A 21,414-nucleotide genomic window follows, 5' to 3' on the forward strand; every position below is an offset into this window, starting at 1 on the left:
AAACAGTCAACAACTGAAGTATCCCTCTCTTGCCACAGTGTGTCACTCTTACTGTACAAATATTTTTGAATTTCCATAGGACAGGGGAAACTGTTTAAAAGCAGATTTAATTTTCAAATTATTAATCCCCACTTGCCAAAAGGCAGCCCTGAGGACAGAGTCCTAGGCTTATTCATTATTATAAATACCTGGCAGCACCTACAAAGTACTCAAAATGCACTTGTAATTTTTTAAATACAAACTTATCAAACTTACACAAATTAAAACAAATCTTGAATATAGTAATCTTATAAATAAATTCACTGATGCCACCTTATCCAGAAGGAAGAAATATGATTATGATGCTTTAAGTGGCCAATTTAGGCAGGCATTTTACAAAAATCACCAGTTAAAGCAAACGGCCAGGTGCAATGGCACAAGCCTGTAATCCCAGCACTTTGGGAGGCTGAGGCGGGTGGATCTGAGGTTAGCAGTTCCAGCTCAGCCCAACCAACATGTTGAAAGTCCGTCTCTACTAAAAATACAAATATTAGCAGGGTGTGGTGGCAGGAGACTGTAATCCCAGCTACTATGGAGGCTGAGGCAGGAGAATCGCTTGAACCTGGGAGGCGGAGGTTGCAGTGAGCCAAGATTTCGCCATTGCACACCAGCTTAAGTGACAAATTCCATCTCAAAAAAAATAAAATAAAATAAATAAAACAAAAAACAACCCAACAACAACAACAACAAAAAACAAACAAAAAAGAAAATCAGCAATCTAGCAGATGAGAGATGAGAGTAACACAATGAGGAGCATAGTGTTTGACCTGGACTAAACCTGAATGCTTAACAGCCAAGAAAAACCGAATCTACACTGATCTAAATGTTAACAAAGTCGATGCATATATGAAAGTTGTCAGGTTGAGTTACTGACGCATGTTGCATTGGTCAGCATAAAAACATTACTACTCTGATTAACATATAAAGATGCAACATAGTAAGATTTTTCACAGACATACTAATATCCCCTACCCTACTGTGTGCAAGCCTAGGCAAAAATCCAGTAAGTGGCTGGTGAAATGACGGCATCTAATGTGTGAAATTTGGCAATAAAATCTCTAATTTTACCACAATAACAGTACCAGTTTTTAAACTAATGGCATTTTTGGCTTGCTATATTTCTGAAGGCGACTTGATTTAATGATGAGGTTTTCTCACAGTGAGCACCTACATTACTATTATGCAGAAAAACTACAAGTGGAAAAAATTATGAAGAAAAATTTAAAAACAATATTTAAATTTTGATTCAGAAAAAAAATGATTATAAAGCTGCAAGCATAAATATCCTCTTAGGTAGTGTACTCTAAAAAAAAATCAAATTTTCCTCCTGTAAGATGGGAGTGACTAAAATATCTCAAGAGTCTTTTAGTTTCAAAAAGCGTAATTATCTGACAAATAAGTAATAATATAGAATAGTAGTAACCTCTAGATTTAAAATTACTATAATTAGATTACCAAGTAGGTGACATAAGTATATTACATTTACTTATATATAATATCTATTACACTTATATTACCTTATATGTCTACAACCTTGAAAACAATCAATGATCAACAACTTTTCAAATGTTGTTTTAAAAGGCACAACTAACATAATTTTCACATTTAAATTACTTTTATAAGACCATGAAATACTAATGATTACATTTAATCATTTAATAATTACCAATGTTAAAGAAACCTCACTTTTAATAAAAATTACTATTTTATATATGTATTTTATTCATGGTCTCAAGTATGAATTTTTTGATGAAATATTTATGAATTTTACAGTTCATAAATAGAAGTTCCCCAATTCTTAAGACTAAGATTAAACAATAATTTCAAGAAAGAGCTATTCGTTAGCAGGCTGTTCTTAATATATTTAATACCTTGTAATTTTCATTAAAATATGACTGAGCAATAAAACTAAAACTTCAACTAATTCTCATAGAAATTTCTAAATATGGCAGCTATCAAAAGAAAACAATTTTTTTTTTTGCTTTTGTTTCCTTTTGAAGTTGTTTAGAGGCACATTATCAAACCTTACTGATTAACAGGGAAGAAGCAAATTATATAGCTTTTAACCAAAATATGCCTAATGTTGACTTTTGTTTTGATAATTTTATTAAGATATTAAAACTGCTTTAGGGTAGGGCTTTAGTTTAAAAAAAGAAGTACTCTCTAAGTAAGTCACATTTAAAATTCTAAAGGTTTTTAAAGTAGAATCTCAACATTCTAAGCAAATTAAAATTGAAAGTATATATATATTTACTTGCTAATTTACAATACAAATTTGAAAAAGCTCATTTACCTACTTTGCTAAGGACAGAAAAGCATTGTATTCACTGAACTCAAGTAGAAAGTTTACTTTTCAGATACCTTTAGACTGTTAACATAAAATATTTCATATTTGGATCGATGGTTAGAGCAAACAATATAGTCTTTATGTTCAACTTTTAGAAAGGGGCAAGATGTTAGGAGGTTTAAGTAAGTAATGCCTAATCTCCTAATTCATGTCAAGACTAATTTAAACTCTTCTGATTAATTAGTAGGGGAGATATGCTTTCTACATGTTAAGTTGCTGAATATTTTTTAAAAACATCTGGCACATATACTTCTGGTAAAATTGTATAATTTACTTTTACTATAAGATATTCGGGCAAGTAGTTACAGTGACTACACAAACTAGTGCAGATAATTGCATATCTTATTAAATTAGAATCCCAACAAGCCTGAGCAACCCAACTCTGCAATAACATAGGAGACCATTAAAGATTAAAAGAAAGAAAAATAGGAAGAAAAGAAGAACAAGAAAGCCCTTCAGCAAATACTTGAACAAATAAATCACTCAGGCAAAGCCAAACAAGTTTTGAAAGGGCCTGCTTTGACAGATGTTCTCTGGAAAAGCAAAGGCTTCAGGCATAACAAATGGTTTTATTATTATTTGTTAAAGCTATGGAACATTATTAATGTTGTTTCTGTATTTTTCAACTATTATTTATAACCACTGTTCAGGGACTCTCCCCTACTGCCACTTCAAGACACTTATCAAGGTATTTAATGCTCATTTAGATTTGCTGCAAGTATAAAATTAATCACAAAAGCAATTTTGCTCCCTCACTTAGGGAATAAAACTTCCTAAAAAATTTTATAAAGCATCAAGGGTCACTGCATCTTTTAAAGCTATTAAAAATCATCCATATTGCTTTTACAACAGGGCCTATATACAATTCCTGCTATAAAAGCCCACATAAGAGTTGAAGCAAAATTTAAGAGTTCTTATATTTATCTGTATGAATAAGATTTGATGACTGTTGGCATTCATAAAATTCAAAATGCAGGTATTCTGGATAAAACCTGTTTACAGAAAATCAAATTCCAGAAAATGATCATGCAAAGTGTACTTACCAGTGCTTATGCCTTCCCTTCACCTAACGCTTGAATTCTAGGCTTCCAGAAATTTTTCTATCTTTCCAATTAAAAACGCTGCAGCCTGCTACACTCCATAAAATGGCCGCGTTGTTTAACCAAGAAAAACATGTTAGAGATTGAGCTGTCACTTTTAGAAGAAAAAAAGAAAATAAACAATTGCTTCTTTTGTGGTGAAGCATAAAACACTTAGGCTGGCATTTTGAATCATGGAGCTCCCCTGGCCGTTGCTATTGCTCTTCAAGTAATTGTAGTAAAATTTCTGCCACATTCTTGCTTTCTGCATGGTGTCTCAGCAGTAACAGATCTGAACAGGCTAGCAAACAACTCCTTCCTAAATGTAAGCTCTAATTTCTTCTTCTGCAGTGAAATGAACCAAGTTTCTATGCAAAAGAATGAGTGACAGCACTCCCAGCCAATCAGCTTGGGTTTTTCAGGAAAATCACCCCTTAATTCATTCAAAATTAGGTCATATGACACTATTTGAAATACTATTGGCTTACAATGAAAGAAATGTTCGACTTTACACAGGATAAGGCCACCCATCTATGCTTCCCTGGGCTAAAGACAACTTGACTATAACCGGTACTGTGAATTAAATACACACACACATACAGGGGGAAAAAAGAATAAAGCCTTACCAGAGCTTCCCAACTATTAAAGGGCCGGAGTTCTGTTATCTTCTGAGCCTTTTTCTGAGAACACTGAGGAATCAAAGTAAGTTCACCAATCGAAGCATCTTGAAGAAAGTGAAGAATTTTACCTTTATACCCATCCTCCATCACTTCTTCACCACTACTATAGTCCTCATCTAGTGAACTACCGACATCAGAACCTGAATCATATTCAGAGTCTTCAACAACTCTCTTTGGATTAAATACATTTTTTTTACGTTTCTTGTTAAAGCCATTTTGTGCTTTCATTGAAAATTTCTGTTTTAGTTTTGTTTTAGTTGGATTTTTAGGATAATTTTGACTCCTTGAAGAAACTTCTTTTCCATTTGGAACCTCACTTTGTGATGCATATTGCATATCTGTATGCAAAAGACAAAAACAGAAACTAAATTACAAATAAATAAATTAAATATAAAGGTAGATTTTAAATAAAAACTTAAAATATTCACCTATTCCTTTTGAATACGAAGAATTCAACCACAATTTATTAAATACTGATACGCTTTAAAAAGAAATACTGAAGTAGAATTTGAGGTTAAAAATAAGTTTCAAAAGCAGGTGGTAACTTGATTTTAAAATGAATTAAATGTAAATTTCTATTTTGCGACAAAGGTCCTGAGAACATAAATGGCAACTGCATATCCCTATGATGTCCCAGATATTCCGAGCAGCCCCACTCACTATGCCAATGCTGAAGAAAACAGCAAAAATGATGCTTACCCTACTATAAAGCTTACAAATGAAAAGTGTGTATGTTTCAACTATCCATAATTTTTCAATACTATCTTCAGTATTCTAAGTTTCATCATTACTTAAAAAATTATTCAAATACAGTATTATCAAAAAGCCACATTCCTTATCACTGACTAATCTATCAGTTTACAGAATTCTAAGATGCCTGTGAATGAAGGTACACCATTATTTTATGTACCAGTGAGAAAACATGCACCAATTAATCTATAACACAATACTTTATTCAGAATGTTTTACTTACTCAGAAAGCTATTAGACTTATACAGATTCATACCTTTATTTTTGTGCATTTATAAAAAAAATAAGTAAAATACATTGGCTAAAGTATTCCTTAAATTTTTTCACATTCGTAACATGGCTTTTCTCATCCATTTTTCAAACTCAGATTTGGTAGCTTTCTTTTTGCCACAGAATATAATTTTCTGCGCCATCAAGAGTATTGGTAGTATAGCCTTTCTTTTAAAACAATTTATTTTAAAAAATCAAATCCAAAACACCTAAAGCTACCATGCTGGGCTTTGAAAGCTGGCTTTGCAATTATGAAGAGCTAGTCTACTTGATTCTTCCTTAGGTATGTTACTAAACACGTATGACTCAACTCTTCCTTACCACCTCTCCTCTATCATTTGGATCCTAGAATTAAGAGTGTTCCAAAATGGGTTCATGCCTATGATACCCTTAAGTTTCTGATGCTAGTGCTTTTAAAATCTGTGCAAGTATAGGCTAAGACACCTACATTATAGTAATGACGTGATATCACCAATCACAAGATCCATCCTGACAGTTGTTAAAAAGCTTCTTTTACACTTAATAAAACATGGCAGTTTAAAAGTAGCCTTAACTATCAAAAAAGGCTGAACAAATAGAAAAAGATACTTACTGTTTTGTTTTACACTATGCTAAAGAACAGGCAGGTCAAAAGATTTAGAAATTGGCTGTTAGAATGTTTTTACATCATTACTTCTAGTATCTTTTGCAATCCCATCCTCTGATTAACAGCTAATAGGTATTCTTACACCATTTTCTTATATACTAAAATGCAGCATATAATGAGAATTATGTAGTTTCTGCGGCACAGAATAATTACCTTGGTCTTCTGCAAACACTTTTAGAGATTCTAAAGCTTCTGTGTACATCCATTCATGCTCCTTGAGTACTTCTCTTAGTTCCTAGAAATAAGTCATTTATCTTTTTGTTAAAAATCTCAAATTAGCAACTTGCAGAAAAGGTCTATGCTCTTTTAAAAGTAAGTTAATCACCTGAAAACAGAGAATTCATATCTGATTATTTTGCACTTGTTTTTATGCTGCTTTACATATGCTTTCTGTGTAATTTCACCTCCACAAATACATAATAGTCTTTAAAGGAAAGAAAACTTGACTTTTTTTTTTTTTGCATTTCTAACTCTCACTATGAAGTACCGTAAACAGTAGAAGATCAAGAAATGCTTGCTCAATTAAAAATGAAATTTCAATATGCAGCTGGCTTAAGTTTTAACATAGGTAAAGAACTAGTATGGCAACAAGATTGGGCATTTAGCTCATCAGAATTTAGTAGATGTACTATCTGAGCATATATACTCAACTAAATCATGGCAAGTATAAATATACTCTAAATGTTAAACAATTATGTGCTGCTTCTATATATAATCATAGGATTAAACAGAGGCTCTTTTAGCAACAACATGCGTGGCATGAGTCTTTAAAGACTCTGAAAATATTCTTACTATTTAGGAAGTAGAAGCAAGCTTATGAACTAGTAAGACACTGAAATTCTTATAAGAACTTTTAAAATTCTTATAAGAAATTTCAAGGATGAGAGCATGAAAAAAACTAAGCAGTTACTTGATGGGGGCAGGGTTACAGATGACTTTCTAGATGACTTACATTTTATAAATGAGTTCACAATTTTTATTATGGTTTTTTAAAAAATGACTTAGGGATACAGCATAGACACTGTAATGAGTAAACAAGGTAAATAAACAACATAATTAAACAGTATGAAAATACTTTATAACATTGATAAAAGGAGAACATTTAATTACAAAAATGCAAAACTCACTCTAAGCTTTTGTATGGTTGAATTCTAACACTACTTTGTGATAAAAATACTTATTACACACACTGATTAAATTTTACACACTGATTAAATTTTCATACATGACTACTCACCTGTTTGTCAAAATTGGGAAATTCCTTTTGCAATTTCAATACAATACTTTCCTGTTTTTCCCAATTACTGCTAGATTCTGCAGACTCATTTGATTCCTCTCCCTAATGGGGAGAAAAAAAGAACCAATTTAAGAGATATCAATAACAATGGTCTTAAGGCAATTATATTTGTATTTTTGACTTGGTATGAAAATTATCACAATCAGAAGAATCCAAAATGTTTCTTTTCGTTTCTATGAACATTGGCACATTTATGTCTTCAAGGATAAAAAATATTGCTGACTTAAGATCACTGGAAGACCCTGATTGCATATCCAAAAACTCAAATTTTATTCTCAGTGCTTAAAATGAGATAAATCTGTTAAACAACTAGAATGATCCTCAAATTAACTCAATATAATCAAGTAAACTGATGTCTTCTCTAAGACAATGGTAAATTTTAAAAGGATACAAATCTCATCTATGTTCACTATTATACTCACCTATAAATCTCAAATTCTGAAAAGAGTTTACTTTTACTTCACTTTTGATTCAGAGAACGGCTTAAATATTAATTGCTCAATCACAACATAAAACTGAAACAATGATAAAAGGAATTTAAGTGGAACTAAATAATAAACGAACCAAATAGATTAATATGAGAATTGTGGGCATACATAGTCTCACTTTTCCTTCCTCTCTGTCACTTAACTTCACTTGAACAAACTGCTTAAAGTCCATATTTAAGCAAAAAGAAAAGACTCCTTGTGTTAATGCAGAGGAAAAATTCTAGTCAATCAAAAAGCATTTATCTACTCTGCTTAGAACTGTACATGCTATACAAAAAAGATGGAGAAAAATACAGTCTTCTAGTTCTTCAACCTCCTTTATGATCCAACAACTAAATCGCTATTTTTGTCTTTCAATACCTTAGATAGAAACAACTAAGTTCTGATACCTCCTCTGCACAATGGAGTAAAATAAAGTTTCATAAAACAGAGACCAATAAAACGCTATGGATATCTGGATTAAAGAAGAAAACTGCATAATAGTAAGTTAGTGTTTCATAATAATAAGTTAGTAAGTGGTCCACTTGGGCTAAAGTGCAGAGAATGTGGATAGACTGCAAGGATGAAGAATTAAACCAGAGCTAACACGGCATAAAACCTAAGGTTAGTCTTTTTTCAGAAGCAACAGGATTTTGAGCAGGGAAATAATAAAATACATTGGTGAAATACAACTGGAGAAAACATTTCAAAATCCTCAGAAATTCATGCTGTCATCTTTACAGCCCAGGTACGCTGAAATTCCAAGAACAGTATTTTATTTTATTTTTTAGAACAGTATTTTAAAGTTCACACATGGCCAACAATCAGCTGAGGAGGGAACGGAACCAAGTGTCTAACTCTAAACCACTGCTTTTTCACTACTGTTTCATAAACTTCAGTTGTTCATTTTTTAATATATTAAATGTGCACCAATGGACAAACAGATAAATAAACTGTGGTAAACGCATACAATGGAATACTAAGTCATAAAAAAGAATGAAGTACTGATACATACTACAACATGAATGAACCATTGTAGTATATTTGAAAGCATTATGCTAAGAGGCAAATAAAAAAGAACAAAATCATGTCCTTCACAGCAATACAGATGTAGTTGGAAACTATTACCCTAAGCAAGCTAATGTGAAGTCAGAAAATCAAATACCACATTTCTCATGTATAAATTGAAGCTAAACATCAGGTTCACATGTTCATAAAAATGAGAACAGACACTGGGGAACACAAGAGGGTGGAGGGAGGATGTTAGGGAAGGGTTGAGGAAAACTACCTATTGAGTACTATGCTTACTATCTGGGTGACAGATTCATCCATACTTCAAACTTCAGCATCACGCAATAAACCCTTGTAAAAAAATAACACACAAACCCCGATTCTAACATAAAAGTTGAAAAAAGAAAAAAGCAAACACATTCTTCTGAAATTAAAAAGAGGCTAGACATAAAAGGTTACATATTATATAATTCCACTTACACAAAATATCCAGAATAGGTAAATTCAGAGACAGAAGGCAGATTGATTATTGTCAGGAGTTGGGGGGAGGAGGGAATTGGGAGAAACTGCTTGATGGGTATAGCCTGCTATTATCAGGTGATGACAGTGTTCGGAACTAGACAGGAATGACGGTATACCACATTGTGAACGTACTAAATGGCATTAAATAGTTCACTCTAAAATGATTAATTTTATGCTAGGTGAATTTCACCTTAATAAAAAAATAGATAAAATATTTGGAAAACAGTAAACAGCTCTTGGGAATCAAATATATGATAGCACAATATTTAGTAGATGGGGTGCCTATCACGTGCTGTTTGCTCTTGGGTCCCACACTTCTCCTAGCTCTGCTAATCCCTGATTGACTGAATATACTCATGTGGTCCAGGAGGCTATATGGACACTTTACAAAAGCTAGTTGACAAAGCTTGGGCCCACATCTGTCTTAGCATGCCCAAGGGTTATGATTCAACCCAGTGCTTATTTTTCCATCTCCAGAATCATAGTTGGAACAGACATATTTGGCACTGGCAGAAATCCCATATTCTATTAGTTCCCTGACCCATGATGCATGGGCTACTATTATAGGAAACACCAAATCCAAGTCCCTAGAATTGTCCCTCTCTATCAAAACAACACTAATAAGCAATTACTACAGTCCTAAAGGAACTGCAGATATGATAACAACCATCCCATCCCAATGTAAGATGCCTCCTTTGCCTATACAAAAGGTAGATGAGTCTTGCAGAATTATTTAAGAGTATCATAAACAATCAAACTCCAACTACAGCTGTTAGACAGGATGTGGTATTTTTGCTGGAGCAAATCAATATGGCTATGCAATTATCAATCAAGCACTTGCTTTTCCCCCTTTCCCAATTAGGTCAAACAGAAGCAATCCATTTTTATTTTGGCAGGTTTAATGATACACCCTCAGTCTTCAGAGTTACAGTAACACTCCTGGTTCTCTCTCATAATACAATACTCACAGACTTAGGTGGTTTTGCATTGTCCAGAGAGTATCACTTGATCCACTATACTGAAGATGTCACATTGACTGGACTTGATAAACAGGTAGTGGGTATCTTGAATAGTACTGGTCAGATATGTACATGCTACATAGCAGGATGAGGGAATAACCATCTTCACTCTGAGGACCATCACTTTTATGGGAGTGTAGTCTGGAGCATGTTGGAAACTCCACTCTTAAGAAAAGAAAGGGTGCACCTATCTGCGTCTTCAGACTGTTTGGATATAGGGAGCTCTTTGCACACTGGAGGCAAGATGCATTTTATTAGTGTGTGTACTGCTTTGATTCATTTTATGAAATACCTCTTAAGATTGTCAGTTATGGCCAGGCGTGGTGGCTCACGCCTGTAAACCCAACGCTTTGGGAGGCCGAGGTGGGCAGATCACGAGGTCAGGAGTTTGAGACCAGCCTGGCTAACACACTGAAACCCCATCTCTACTAAAAATACAGAAAACTAGCTGGGTGTGGTGGCAGGCTACTGTGAACCCGGGAGGCAGAGGTTGCGGAGAGCCGAGATCATGCCATTGCACTCCAGGCTGGGCAACCAACATCTCAAAAAAAAAAAAAAAGATTGTTGGTTATGAACAGGGCCCAGGTTAAGAGAGGGCTTTGTAACAGGTCCAGAGTGCAATACAAGGTACTCTGTCACTTGGGTTTCATGACCAGCAGATGCAATAATTCTCAAAGAATCTGTCAAAGGTAAGGATGATATCATATGAAGTCTCTGGCAAGCCCCAGTGGGAAAATCATTGCAGAGAGCTTTACAGAAAGGTCATCATGTCCTCTTCTATTGGCCAGAATCAGTTCTGCTGTGACATATGCATTTCCAAAAATTATTGCACTATGCAAAATTGTTAAAGTAAAAATCATAGCCTTTAGGGAAAAAGACTGCATTAGAGATAAAATGTCAAAAAACATCAGTAACACATAAAAAGAGAAAGCAATCTAATAAAAATGATACCATTATTTTATACACACTAGATAGTTAATATATAAATACTACAATAAATATGAGCTGAAGTTTGCTTGTGGACATTGGAAGGGTTACAGCTTATGAGTTATTGTCAAGTGGTAGAAAACAGGTTATCTGAAAATGAATGGAAATTTGTAATGCCAGATACAGAAGGCTGTAGCTCACCGTCCTTGTTATGTCTACTGTAGTGACTTAAAACATAAAGAATAAAATTTCTGTTGCATTGCCAGCCTCCTCCTTTTACACTAAAGCTGCCTGTACAGTTCCAAATTCATCTAGATGCCATACAAGACTATTCTACTATCTTCAGCAGTAAGGCCATTATCTTCAAGGCAGTCCAACTATTTTCACAGCATTTAAAACATCTGTATTGTATTCCACTGTCATGGCATACACAGACTTCTGACTTTCATCGTCACTGTCATCATCATCTTCTGCATCCATACAGCCATCAGCGGCAAGGTGCTGAATGTTTTCTGCAGTTAGATCAACAGGATAAGACCCTAGAAGCTTTTCAGTATCCTTATTTTTGAGTGCTTCAGATCCAAACTGTTTTCTCAGATCAACATAGCTTGTTTTAAACTTTTAAAATTTCTCTGAAGGATCAAATTCTTCAAAATAGAGAATCAAGTCAAAGACAATTTTCTGCCACACGTAACACAAACGCTCTTGTTATATTACTCCAGGCTTCAACAATGACACAGCAATGTTAAACCTCTTCCAACATTCCATAACCACTTCTGGATCCCTGCCTTAGATAACAGCATTAATATCTTAAATGTTCACTTTGGTAAGCTATAAACCTTGCTATCACACCTTTAAAAAGAGGCTATTATCAGAGAGGTGGTTTCTGGAGGCAAATGGAAGAATGTGACATAGATTGAATTCTGCTTTTGTAGAGTGAGAACTTGATACACTGTAAGAATTTTTAAATTTTTTTTTTTAAATGTTTTGGGGCATTCATCCCTTTAACAGGGAAGGACTAAGTAAAAATATAAATGCAAATGTGGGCAGTCATCCATACATTTTTACTATACCTGACATGAACCTCAAAGGCTGACTTTAACAATTTCTTTTAAAAGGTTCACAGTTTGGTGAGTGATATTGGCTTCATTTTCACATCTCCATTTGGCACTGATGCCAAATATCACAGTTATGTTACCTTTAGGAGTCTTGAATCCTAGAACAATTTTCTGCCTTTCATATTTGGGTTATTTAAGGCATGCATTCATAACAGATATTTGTTTAATCAAAACCAAGAATTGAATACATGCACAGCTCCTTTCTTCAATTTACTTCTGCATCACTGCTGAAAAATTCTTTTGCAGCTCTCATATCTACACTAATGGTTATGTCTGACAGCCAAAAGCTTGGGAATTGTAGCATTGTTTGAAACCATTAAAGTAACCACTATCAGCACTAAAAGGAGCCACTCATGCAAGGTACAGTGACTTTCATTCTAGGTCTGTGTATACAATGACAAAGATCTATATAAGACAGACTGTTCCTTAGTTTTTCAACCTTTGGTCTTGAATCCAAGTATCTGACAATCTGTCCTTTTCTTCTATTTCTTTATGCCTTGTTCTTATTGACTTTCCAGCACTTGAACCTGGTCCAGCCATACATACACTTTTATTTTTGCAGCATTATCTTTGATGGTCCACATTATGGTCCACCATAATGTGGACCATCAAAGATATCTGTTGCTTGAGATACCGTACATTCTCATTTCTTTCCAAATGTTTTCTTGTTTCTTGTTTCTTCTTCTCCTTAATACTCAAAACATTCCCTCTGCATGCACTGTGTAGCATTTTTGAACCAGAATGCTTAGATAGGTTTGGATGTTGAATGAGTGGTTTTTTCAAATAGAAAAGATCACAAATGTCAAAGAATAGCACATCATCACCTAATAGGATAATATACATGGCAAAAAGAGGCAGCCAGTAGATACTGGAAGTGTGTGTGTGTTTTATGTATTCCTACATGGCTTGGTTCAGTTGGAAACAACTTTCTATGATCACCTAGTATTTCTCATGGACAAAACTGCACAAAAATACATGCAAATTTTGGATTATGCTCAAATCGTTCTCTAATGTATTGACATTGGAACAGATTCACATTTTAAAAACGGAACTGGTTTATTTTTGTAAAACAGTTATTGACTTGATAATAAATCCTGATAAAAGCAGAATGTTTTTGACCTGATAGGCTGGGCACAGTGGCTCACACTTGTAATCCAAGCACTTTTGGAGGCTGAGGGTGGATCACTTGGGGTCAGGAGTTTTGAGACCAGCCTGGTTAACATGGCGAAACTCTGTTTCTACTAAAAACACAAAAATTAGCTGGGTGTGGTGGTACACACCTGTAATCCTAGCTACTTGGGAGGTTGAGGCAGGAGAATTGCTTGAACCTGGGAGGCAGAGATTGCAGTCAGCCTAGATAATGCCTGGGAAACAGGGTGAGACTGTCTCGAAAACAACAACAAAATTCTGTCTGACCTGACAAAGAGGAAAGAAATCCTTAAACTTTGTTTGAGACAGGTCTCACTGTGTCACCCAGGCAGAAGCGCAGTGGCATAATTATGGCTCATTGCAGCCTTGATCTTCTGGCCTCAAGTAATCCTCCCTCCTCAACCTCCCAAGTAGTTGAGATTACAGATGCATGTAAGCATGACCAGCTAATTTGAAAAAAAAATTTTTTTTTTTCTTTTTTTGCAGAGACGGGAGTCCTACTATGTTGCTTAGGCTGGTCTTGAACTCCTGGGCTCAAGCAATCCTCCTGCCTCAATCTCCCAAGGTGCTGGGATTATAGGTGTAAGTTACTGCACCCAGCCCGAACTGGCTTGACTTTACAAAGGATTTGCATAATTGTTAGAACCAGTCAAGTGAACAACTGTTATAATATAAACCCATCTCAGACAGCAGTCCTGTGTATAACTTTGAGCAGTAGATCTTGTTGCCCATTTTGTGTACAAAGAGATGGCCAGAGGTAGAGATTAGCAATGTATCATGGACAGAGACTAAGGAGAAGAACAAGACTGAAAGACTAGTGACCAGGAGGTCTGGAGAAGAGGTACGTTGTTGAACATCTCAGAATAGAAGTTATTCTGATGGCCAGACGTGGTGGCTCAGCACTTTGGGATGCTGAGGTGGGTGGTTCACTTGGGGTCAGGAGTTCAAGACCAGCCTGGCCAACATGCCTGTCTCTACCAAAAAAAAAAAAAAAAAAAAGCTGGGTGTGGTGCTGCACACGTGTAATCCCAGCTACTTCAGGGGCTGAGGCACGAGAATTGCTTGAACCTGGGAGATGGAGGCTGCAGTGAGCCAAGATCACACCACTGTACTCCAGCCTGGCCCAAGAGTAAGACTCTGTCTCAAAACAAAAAGTTATCCTGAGAATAGAATACAAGGATAATGGTGTTCATGTGAATGTTCAGCCAAGGGTGCACACATTGCAGAGACGATTTTTAAACATCCGGTGTACAAGATAATCCATTTTGTGAACACCAGTTAAGTCCATAGCCACTTGAATCCTTGCTCAATAGGCCCATTTACAAATGGCCCTGGCAACTAGGTTTGAGTCTGTGCTTGCAGATCAACAAGATAAGACCTTCTACACCAAGATTAATCTGGCTATTGGTATAGTCAGTGCTCAACCTGGAAGAACAGAGGGCAACGATGAGTCCCCATTATAGCACCATTCCTTGGGAGATTAAGTCAACTGTCTCGTGGCAAGATGATTACACTGTCATGATTCATCATGAAAGATATAGTAGTAGATAATCTACTCTAACTATTCAACTGCTTCTGGAAACACCACTGTTATAAGTTAATCATGTCCCCTCCAAATTCAAATATTGAAGTCCTAATGGCCAGTACCTCAGAATGTGACCTTACTGGAGACAGAGTTATTAGTGTGATACTCAAGTTAAAATGAGGTCATTAGAGTGGGACCTAATCTGACTGTTGTCCTTATAAAAAAAGGGAAATTTGAAGATGAACACGCACACAGTTCAGAGAACACAATTTAACGAAGAGGGCAGAGATAAGCAATTAATACTGGATAAATTTAAAAGAAAGCAAAGACAGTCAAAAAATATACACAAGCATAAATTTTCTGGCTTTCTGGTGAAAGAAAAGAACGATTCATTTAGACAAATTTTCAGGTCTGATATCCACAGACACAAAATAGTCTGTGTTTATGCAGGCTTCATACTAGATAAATTAAAAAGCAAAACAGTCACAAATTAGATGTAGACATAAATTCCCATAGTTGTGAAAGAAAGGAATTCATTTAGGCGGATTTTCAGGTCTAATATCCACAAACTCAACATATTCCATCCTTAAGCAGCCAATTGTGATACTGTAATTCAAATATAAACTTACATGATCCAGTCTTGTCTTTTTTATAGATTGATCATCATTAAATTCATCTTCCTCATATGGCTCTGAAGAAGAAGATAATTTTCTTTTCCTGGGCCCACCACCTTTTAAAGCAGAGCAGCATATTCAAACTTTGCACAGCAAGAGCAAAAAAAATCAATTTAATGTAAAACAAAGGCAAAAATGTATTATAATGAATACTAGACAGTTCTCTTGATAACACGCCCAGTGTTTGCTGTTCAACATGACTGAACTGAAAAAAAGGAAATATTCTTTGCAGTCGTTCAGAAGTAGAAATCATTATAATACTATATTCATAAACCATTATGTTATTTAATCTAAAAATATACATCTCTAAATTCCTGAGTAATTCTACAGAGTAACATTATGAGGGAGGGGTTCTTCCCAGTGGCTGAGTGTTGAGCAATGAAATAAAGTTGACCCCCACCAAGTGTAAATTATCTGAATATCATCACAGACATCAATAATTTCTGTGTCTAGTATGTATGAGGCTTTGCACAAGGTCTTTTATAAACTATTGTTTCATTTACTTTCTGCAAAGAAACCTACAGAGTAGGTAACATTTGTATTTTACAAATGAGGAGGATGGAGATACAGAGGGCTTAAGCAACAAATGCTCTTAATGTAAAAGCAAAAGAATATAACACAGAGTACAGCAGTAACATGAAACCTGCATATTGTGATGGGAAGAAAACAAACTTGAGCTACATATGCTACTATACATCTTGTATACATTTCTTAAATACTTTTGCTTTCAGAAACAAATTTGTCAGACATATTGCTGTGCTACTATGAAAGCACCTGCTAAGATTACAAAGGTTTAAGATTTCAGCATTAATTATATCAGAGCCCTAACTATGCAACTGAAATAAATACAAGTCAGCTTAAAAATTTCATTAACATGGCTATTACAAAATAAAATGGAATGCTATTAACATTTCAAAGCACAGTATTCATGTCAGTACAAATACTAACCAAAATATTCTAAATGTAATATTTTAAGTCTGAAAAAAAAAAGCTTCAAACCAGATAATTCTGTCACATCATCTAGACATGCTGAATTCTTTCCTAAAAAGAACAGAAAAGAAGCCAGGTGCAGAGCTCATTCCTGTAATCCCAGCACCAGCACGTTGGGAGGTTGAGGTGGGCAGATTGCTGGGGCTCAGGAGTTCGAGACCAGTCTTGGCAATATGGCAAAACCCCATCTGTACGAAAACTACAACAATTAGCTGGGCATGGTGGTACAGGGTCTTGCTCTGTCACCCAGGCTGGAGTGCAGTGGCACAATCCTAGCTCAGAAGCTGCTAGGGAAGCACTAATGAGGAAGACATAGCTAACATTCTCCTGTAACATTTTTCTTATCATCAGATGATCCTTAAACAAATAGCTGCTAACATTTAGTATGTACTCACTATGTACCAGGCACCATAATAAAAAATATACATTAACTTTATCAGTTCTTCACAACAACCTTTGAGTTTGGCACTACTATACTATTTTACTGCTAAGGAAAAAAGAAGAGCCAGGCAACACTGCTAAAGGTCACATAGCTATTAATAATAAGCAGAAGACAAAAAAGAATCTTGATATTCTGTGTAGGTAGCACCCACAAAATGCTGTCTCCTTGCTCAAACTGGAGGAAATTCAAGATTTAAAGTATTTCATATGGATAAAATAAAATCTTATGTAGAATCTACTCCAATATAATCCACGTAGTGGAAGAAAAATGAAGTGGATAATTGTTGAAGAAGAATGATGGATGGCTCCACGGAAACACGGTTTCTATTTTTGTAAATATTTTAAAACTCAAAAAAAAGTAGAAAAAATCCACTTACAAAAATGACCATTCACAAACATACTGTTGACAAAAGTATAAAGGTAGGTAGAACCCACAAAATACTGTCCGCTTGCTCAAACTGGAGGAAACCAGAGATTTAAATATTTTATATGAACAAAATAAAACCTTATGTAGAAACTACTCCAATACAATCCCCTTAGTTTACGAAAAAGGAGGTGGATAATTGTTGAAGAAGAATGATGGATCCATGGGAACACATATTGTTTTCTATTTTGTACATACTTTAAACCTCAAAAAAATTAAAAGTAGAAAGAATACACTTAGAAAAATGAGCATTCACAAAAATACTGTTGATAAAAGTATAAACTGGCATAATCTTTAACAAAAGGAGATGGAAGTAGATAATAAAATTGAAAATGTGCATACACATTGCTTTAGCATCCTAGTTTGAGATGTAACCTACATAAGTAACATAAATCTTTACTGTATTTATGTATAAAGTGATTTACTTTAGTACTATAATAGTGAAATAATGAAAACATAAGTGCTAATTAATAGGGAAACAGTTAATAAACTAATCCTGTGGGTAGTCACAGAGGAATATGAAGCTATCCACGACAAATTATTAAATGATTTTTTAAAAGATGCAAATGAGGCCAGGCATGGTGGCTCACACCTGTAATCCCAGCACTGATGCAGGTGGATCACCTGAGGTCATGAGTTTGAGATCAGCCTGACCAACATGGAGAAACTCCATCTCTACTAAAAATACAAAATGAGCCAGGTGTGGTAGTGCATGCCTGTAATCCTAGCTACGTGGGACGCTGAGGCAGGAGAATCACTTGAACCTAGGAGACAGAGGTTGCAGTGAGCCGACGTCGTACCATTGCACTCCAGCCTGGGCAACAAGAGCGAAACTCCATCTCAAAAAAAAAAAAATAAAGATGCAAACCAATATATTTACATTTTGTAACCTAATGTATTTGTGTTGTATACCAGTGTATACAAGCAGGAAAAAAGTTGAGAATTATATAAAAGGTAGTTATAATTTAAGGTGGTTAATGAAGTGTGGGTTTGCTTTCACTACTTACTTTAAATACTTTTTTAGTAGTACAGTCAGATGATTTTTACTTTTTTTGGTATACGCAAGTTAAAAAAAACCAAGACAGCACTTATTAAAACATTGGACATGCTTCTATGTTGCAAGCTCATTCAAAGGCATTTATTTTTGTATCCCAAGGCCCTGCAACACGAAAAAAATATTTACTAAATGAAGGAATGCTGATTACCAGCTACGACTTTCCACAAGACTATGTTCCTACTTACTAAGATTGGTAAACCTATAATAAAACCACAATGCAATTAGAAATGATACTTTAAAAAGAAAGAAAATACATCCTATAAAACTTCACTGTTATGAGATTTGTAGAAAAGCAGCAAAATTATCAGTGAGAAACTTCTTCCCTTTTTGGAGAAAAAACCAAAAAAACTTAGAAATTTGGTTCCCAAATAATTGCATGGCCTCAGGTAAGTTACTTAACAGTAAGCTTTAATTTCTTTATCTTAAAAAAACAAACTATTAATACCTCAGGTTCTTATAAGAATTCACAAAGGTATTTGGTAAACTGTGGAGTAATATTAATGAGAAGGTACTGTTATGATGTAACAATAAATCAACATGGCTTAAAATTAATTCAGGCATACCTGCATCACCAAACATCAGCAAGGCAGCAGCAATTGCTCCATCCATAGTGCTTGTTGATTCAATCAACTAACAATGAGAAAAGATTAATGTTTTAAATCAGCACTTTAAGAATTATTTCACAGTTACTGAAATATTTAAGAATGAATATATTAAATATATACATAGTAGGAAAATATGTATGTCATAATTTAAGTTCACTAAATCTGATAAATTTTCAGAAAATTGATCTTATGTGAAAAGTCTGAAATTTAAGCATATTTTAAAATTTATTAAATTCACTCATCCTTACGATAAAGGAAAATTAAAACAATCACATAGATACAGTATATTCCAGATTTTTGCTATTTTAATTACAAAGTTTTACACAAAACTTCCTACTAACATGTCCAGGTACTCTGTGCATATGCACATGTGTGTCAGACAGAGAGAGAAAAGGGAAAGAGGAGACTGACGGACATCTATTTACATTCTTTTTTGAATTTCTAGGAGAAAAAGCACAATTCTACTCTTTCAAAAAATCTAATACTGCTCAAGACGAATCGGATAAGAGCTCTTAATTTTTACTCTATTTCTGAATTGTTTGAATTTTTTAAAGAACATATGCACATATTACTTGTATAACATCATTCCAATATACTGTTTTTATACTTCAGTAATTTTAGATTTCAGAAGAAACTAAAATCCCCTATTTTTCTCCTGTTATAGCTTCCCATACTTGAAATGAGTTACTTGTTTTAAAAAGATCTTACTTTTAAATAAGCTACTTTTTATATTAAATCAAGTAGTCTCAAATCAAATGAGAGTGCTCTCTTCCACACTAATTCTTCCTAATCTTGGATGCTCAGATATTCCTATTGGCCCCTCTTCATTTTCAAAATAGTCAAAGCATATTCTTATTGAGCCTAGAACTATTTCACAGCCTCTTCAATTCATTTATATAGGTCTAAAACCTTTTGTTGAGTAATTTATAAACATTACCTTTAAATCTCTTGAAATGAAGGAGATCACTTGAAATACAGATTACTTCAAGAGAGTGCTCTGCTTTGGAGTATGTGATACACTAAATTCCACAATTTCAGATGCTGATTAATTAAACATTTGGGGAAATTATGCATACTAATCCTTATTTTTCCAATAAAATTACACAATTAGAGAAAGATATTTTTGTAAGAAAAAAATCCTTTAAACTACATTAAAAGTGGACAATCAGTGAAAGTATTCTTAAACTGAGATTCAGCCCTTTCTGTGGAATACTTTAATACTCCATGTTTATTCTATTGGAAGCTCTTTTCTTATTACCGCTTTGAAATACTTCAGCCCTTGTGTCTACATTTGTTTACATAAAAAAATCAAAAAAACAAAACAAAACAAAAAAAACATTAGCAGACAAGTAACACTATGTTAAGAAAATTTAGACTCAAGATATCCCTAAAGTTTCATTTCACTAATAGTAAGAAGGTATCAAAATGATTTTTGGGGAAAAAATTCAGTGGATTCATGTCAAAAATAACATAGAATAAAAATAATGTAATCTATATTTAGAGTTCAAACTGACAGGCACAGAACCACCTATGGTTCACGGACGTATTTGTTTGACTTGAACGTATATTTATTTTTGTCTTTCTTTAAATTAGTTAGCATTAAGAGATACAAAGTACAAGCTGCAACACACATGAATCTCTGTCAGTCACAAAATATCACATATCTGATCTCATTTATATGAAATGTCCATAATAGGCCAAAAATAAAAAGGTAGATTGGTGGTTGCCTGGGGCTAGGAGAGGGACAAAATTGGAGAGTGACAGCTAATGGATATAAATTTTCTTTTGCTATGACTGACTGCTCTGAGATTATAGTGACAATTGCATAATTTCGTAAATATAGTAAAAACCACTAAATTGTACACTTTAAATGGGTGATCTTTAGGCACAGGAATATAGCTGTTAAAGTGATGACCAATCCTCAATAAAAACCCAGCCTTATGGCTTTATTTGAAAAATGTGAGTATCTAGTAAAAATGGGCTATCACTGATAGCTCACATAGCCATGTCCTGCTGGAGCTAGACAGCAGTTACCCCGTTTAAAAAGAGTATGTACGGGCCGGGCGCGGTGGCTCAAGCCTGTAATCCCAGCACTTTGGGAGGCCGAGGTGGGTGGATCACAAGGTCAAGAGATCGAGACCATCCTGGTCAACATGGTGAAACCCCGTCTCTACTAAAAAATACAAAAAATTAGCTGGGCATGGTGGCGCATGCCTGTAGTCCCAGCTACTCAGGAGGCTGAGGCAGGAGAATTGCCTGAGCCCAGGAGGCGGAGGTTGCGGTGAGCCGAGATCATGCCATTGCACTCCAGCCTGGGTAACGAGAGCGAAACTCCGTCTCAAAAAAAGAAAAAAAAAAAAAAAAAAAAAAAAAAAAA

At 34.7% G+C, this 21,414-nt stretch overlaps 1 protein-coding gene and 1 long non-coding RNA gene across 5 annotated transcripts in view; one reads left to right on the top strand and one right to left on the bottom strand.

Moving 5' to 3' along the window:
• Nucleotides 1–21,414, bottom strand: part of SMARCAD1 (SWI/SNF-related, matrix-associated actin-dependent regulator of chromatin, subfamily a, containing DEAD/H box 1) — a 78,321-nt gene that overhangs the window by 30,573 nt on the left and 26,334 nt on the right. For 3 of the 4 annotated variants that reach the window (XM_032239589.1, XM_032239590.1, XM_032239592.1), the window contains exons 5-9: nucleotides 18,996–19,062; nucleotides 15,476–15,576; nucleotides 7,049–7,150; nucleotides 5,965–6,046; nucleotides 4,092–4,483 (exon numbers count right to left, since the gene is read on the bottom strand). In XM_032239589.1, coding sequence (XP_032095480.1) covers nucleotides 4,092–4,483; nucleotides 5,965–6,046; nucleotides 7,049–7,150; nucleotides 15,476–15,576; nucleotides 18,996–19,062 — 744 coding nt within the window. The other variant, XM_032239593.1, reaches the window with a different exon arrangement.
• Nucleotides 373–18,053, top strand: LOC116524396. The gene is made up of 2 exons (XR_004257313.1): nucleotides 373–454; nucleotides 17,991–18,053. It is a non-coding gene; the product is annotated as an uncharacterized LOC116524396 (long non-coding RNA).

This window comes from Sapajus apella, unplaced genomic scaffold (genome assembly GCF_009761245.1).
Source record: "Sapajus apella isolate SASKATOON/1434 unplaced genomic scaffold, GSC_monkey_1.0 scaffold45, whole genome shotgun sequence".
NCBI lineage: Eukaryota > Metazoa > Chordata > Mammalia > Primates > Cebidae > Sapajus > Sapajus apella.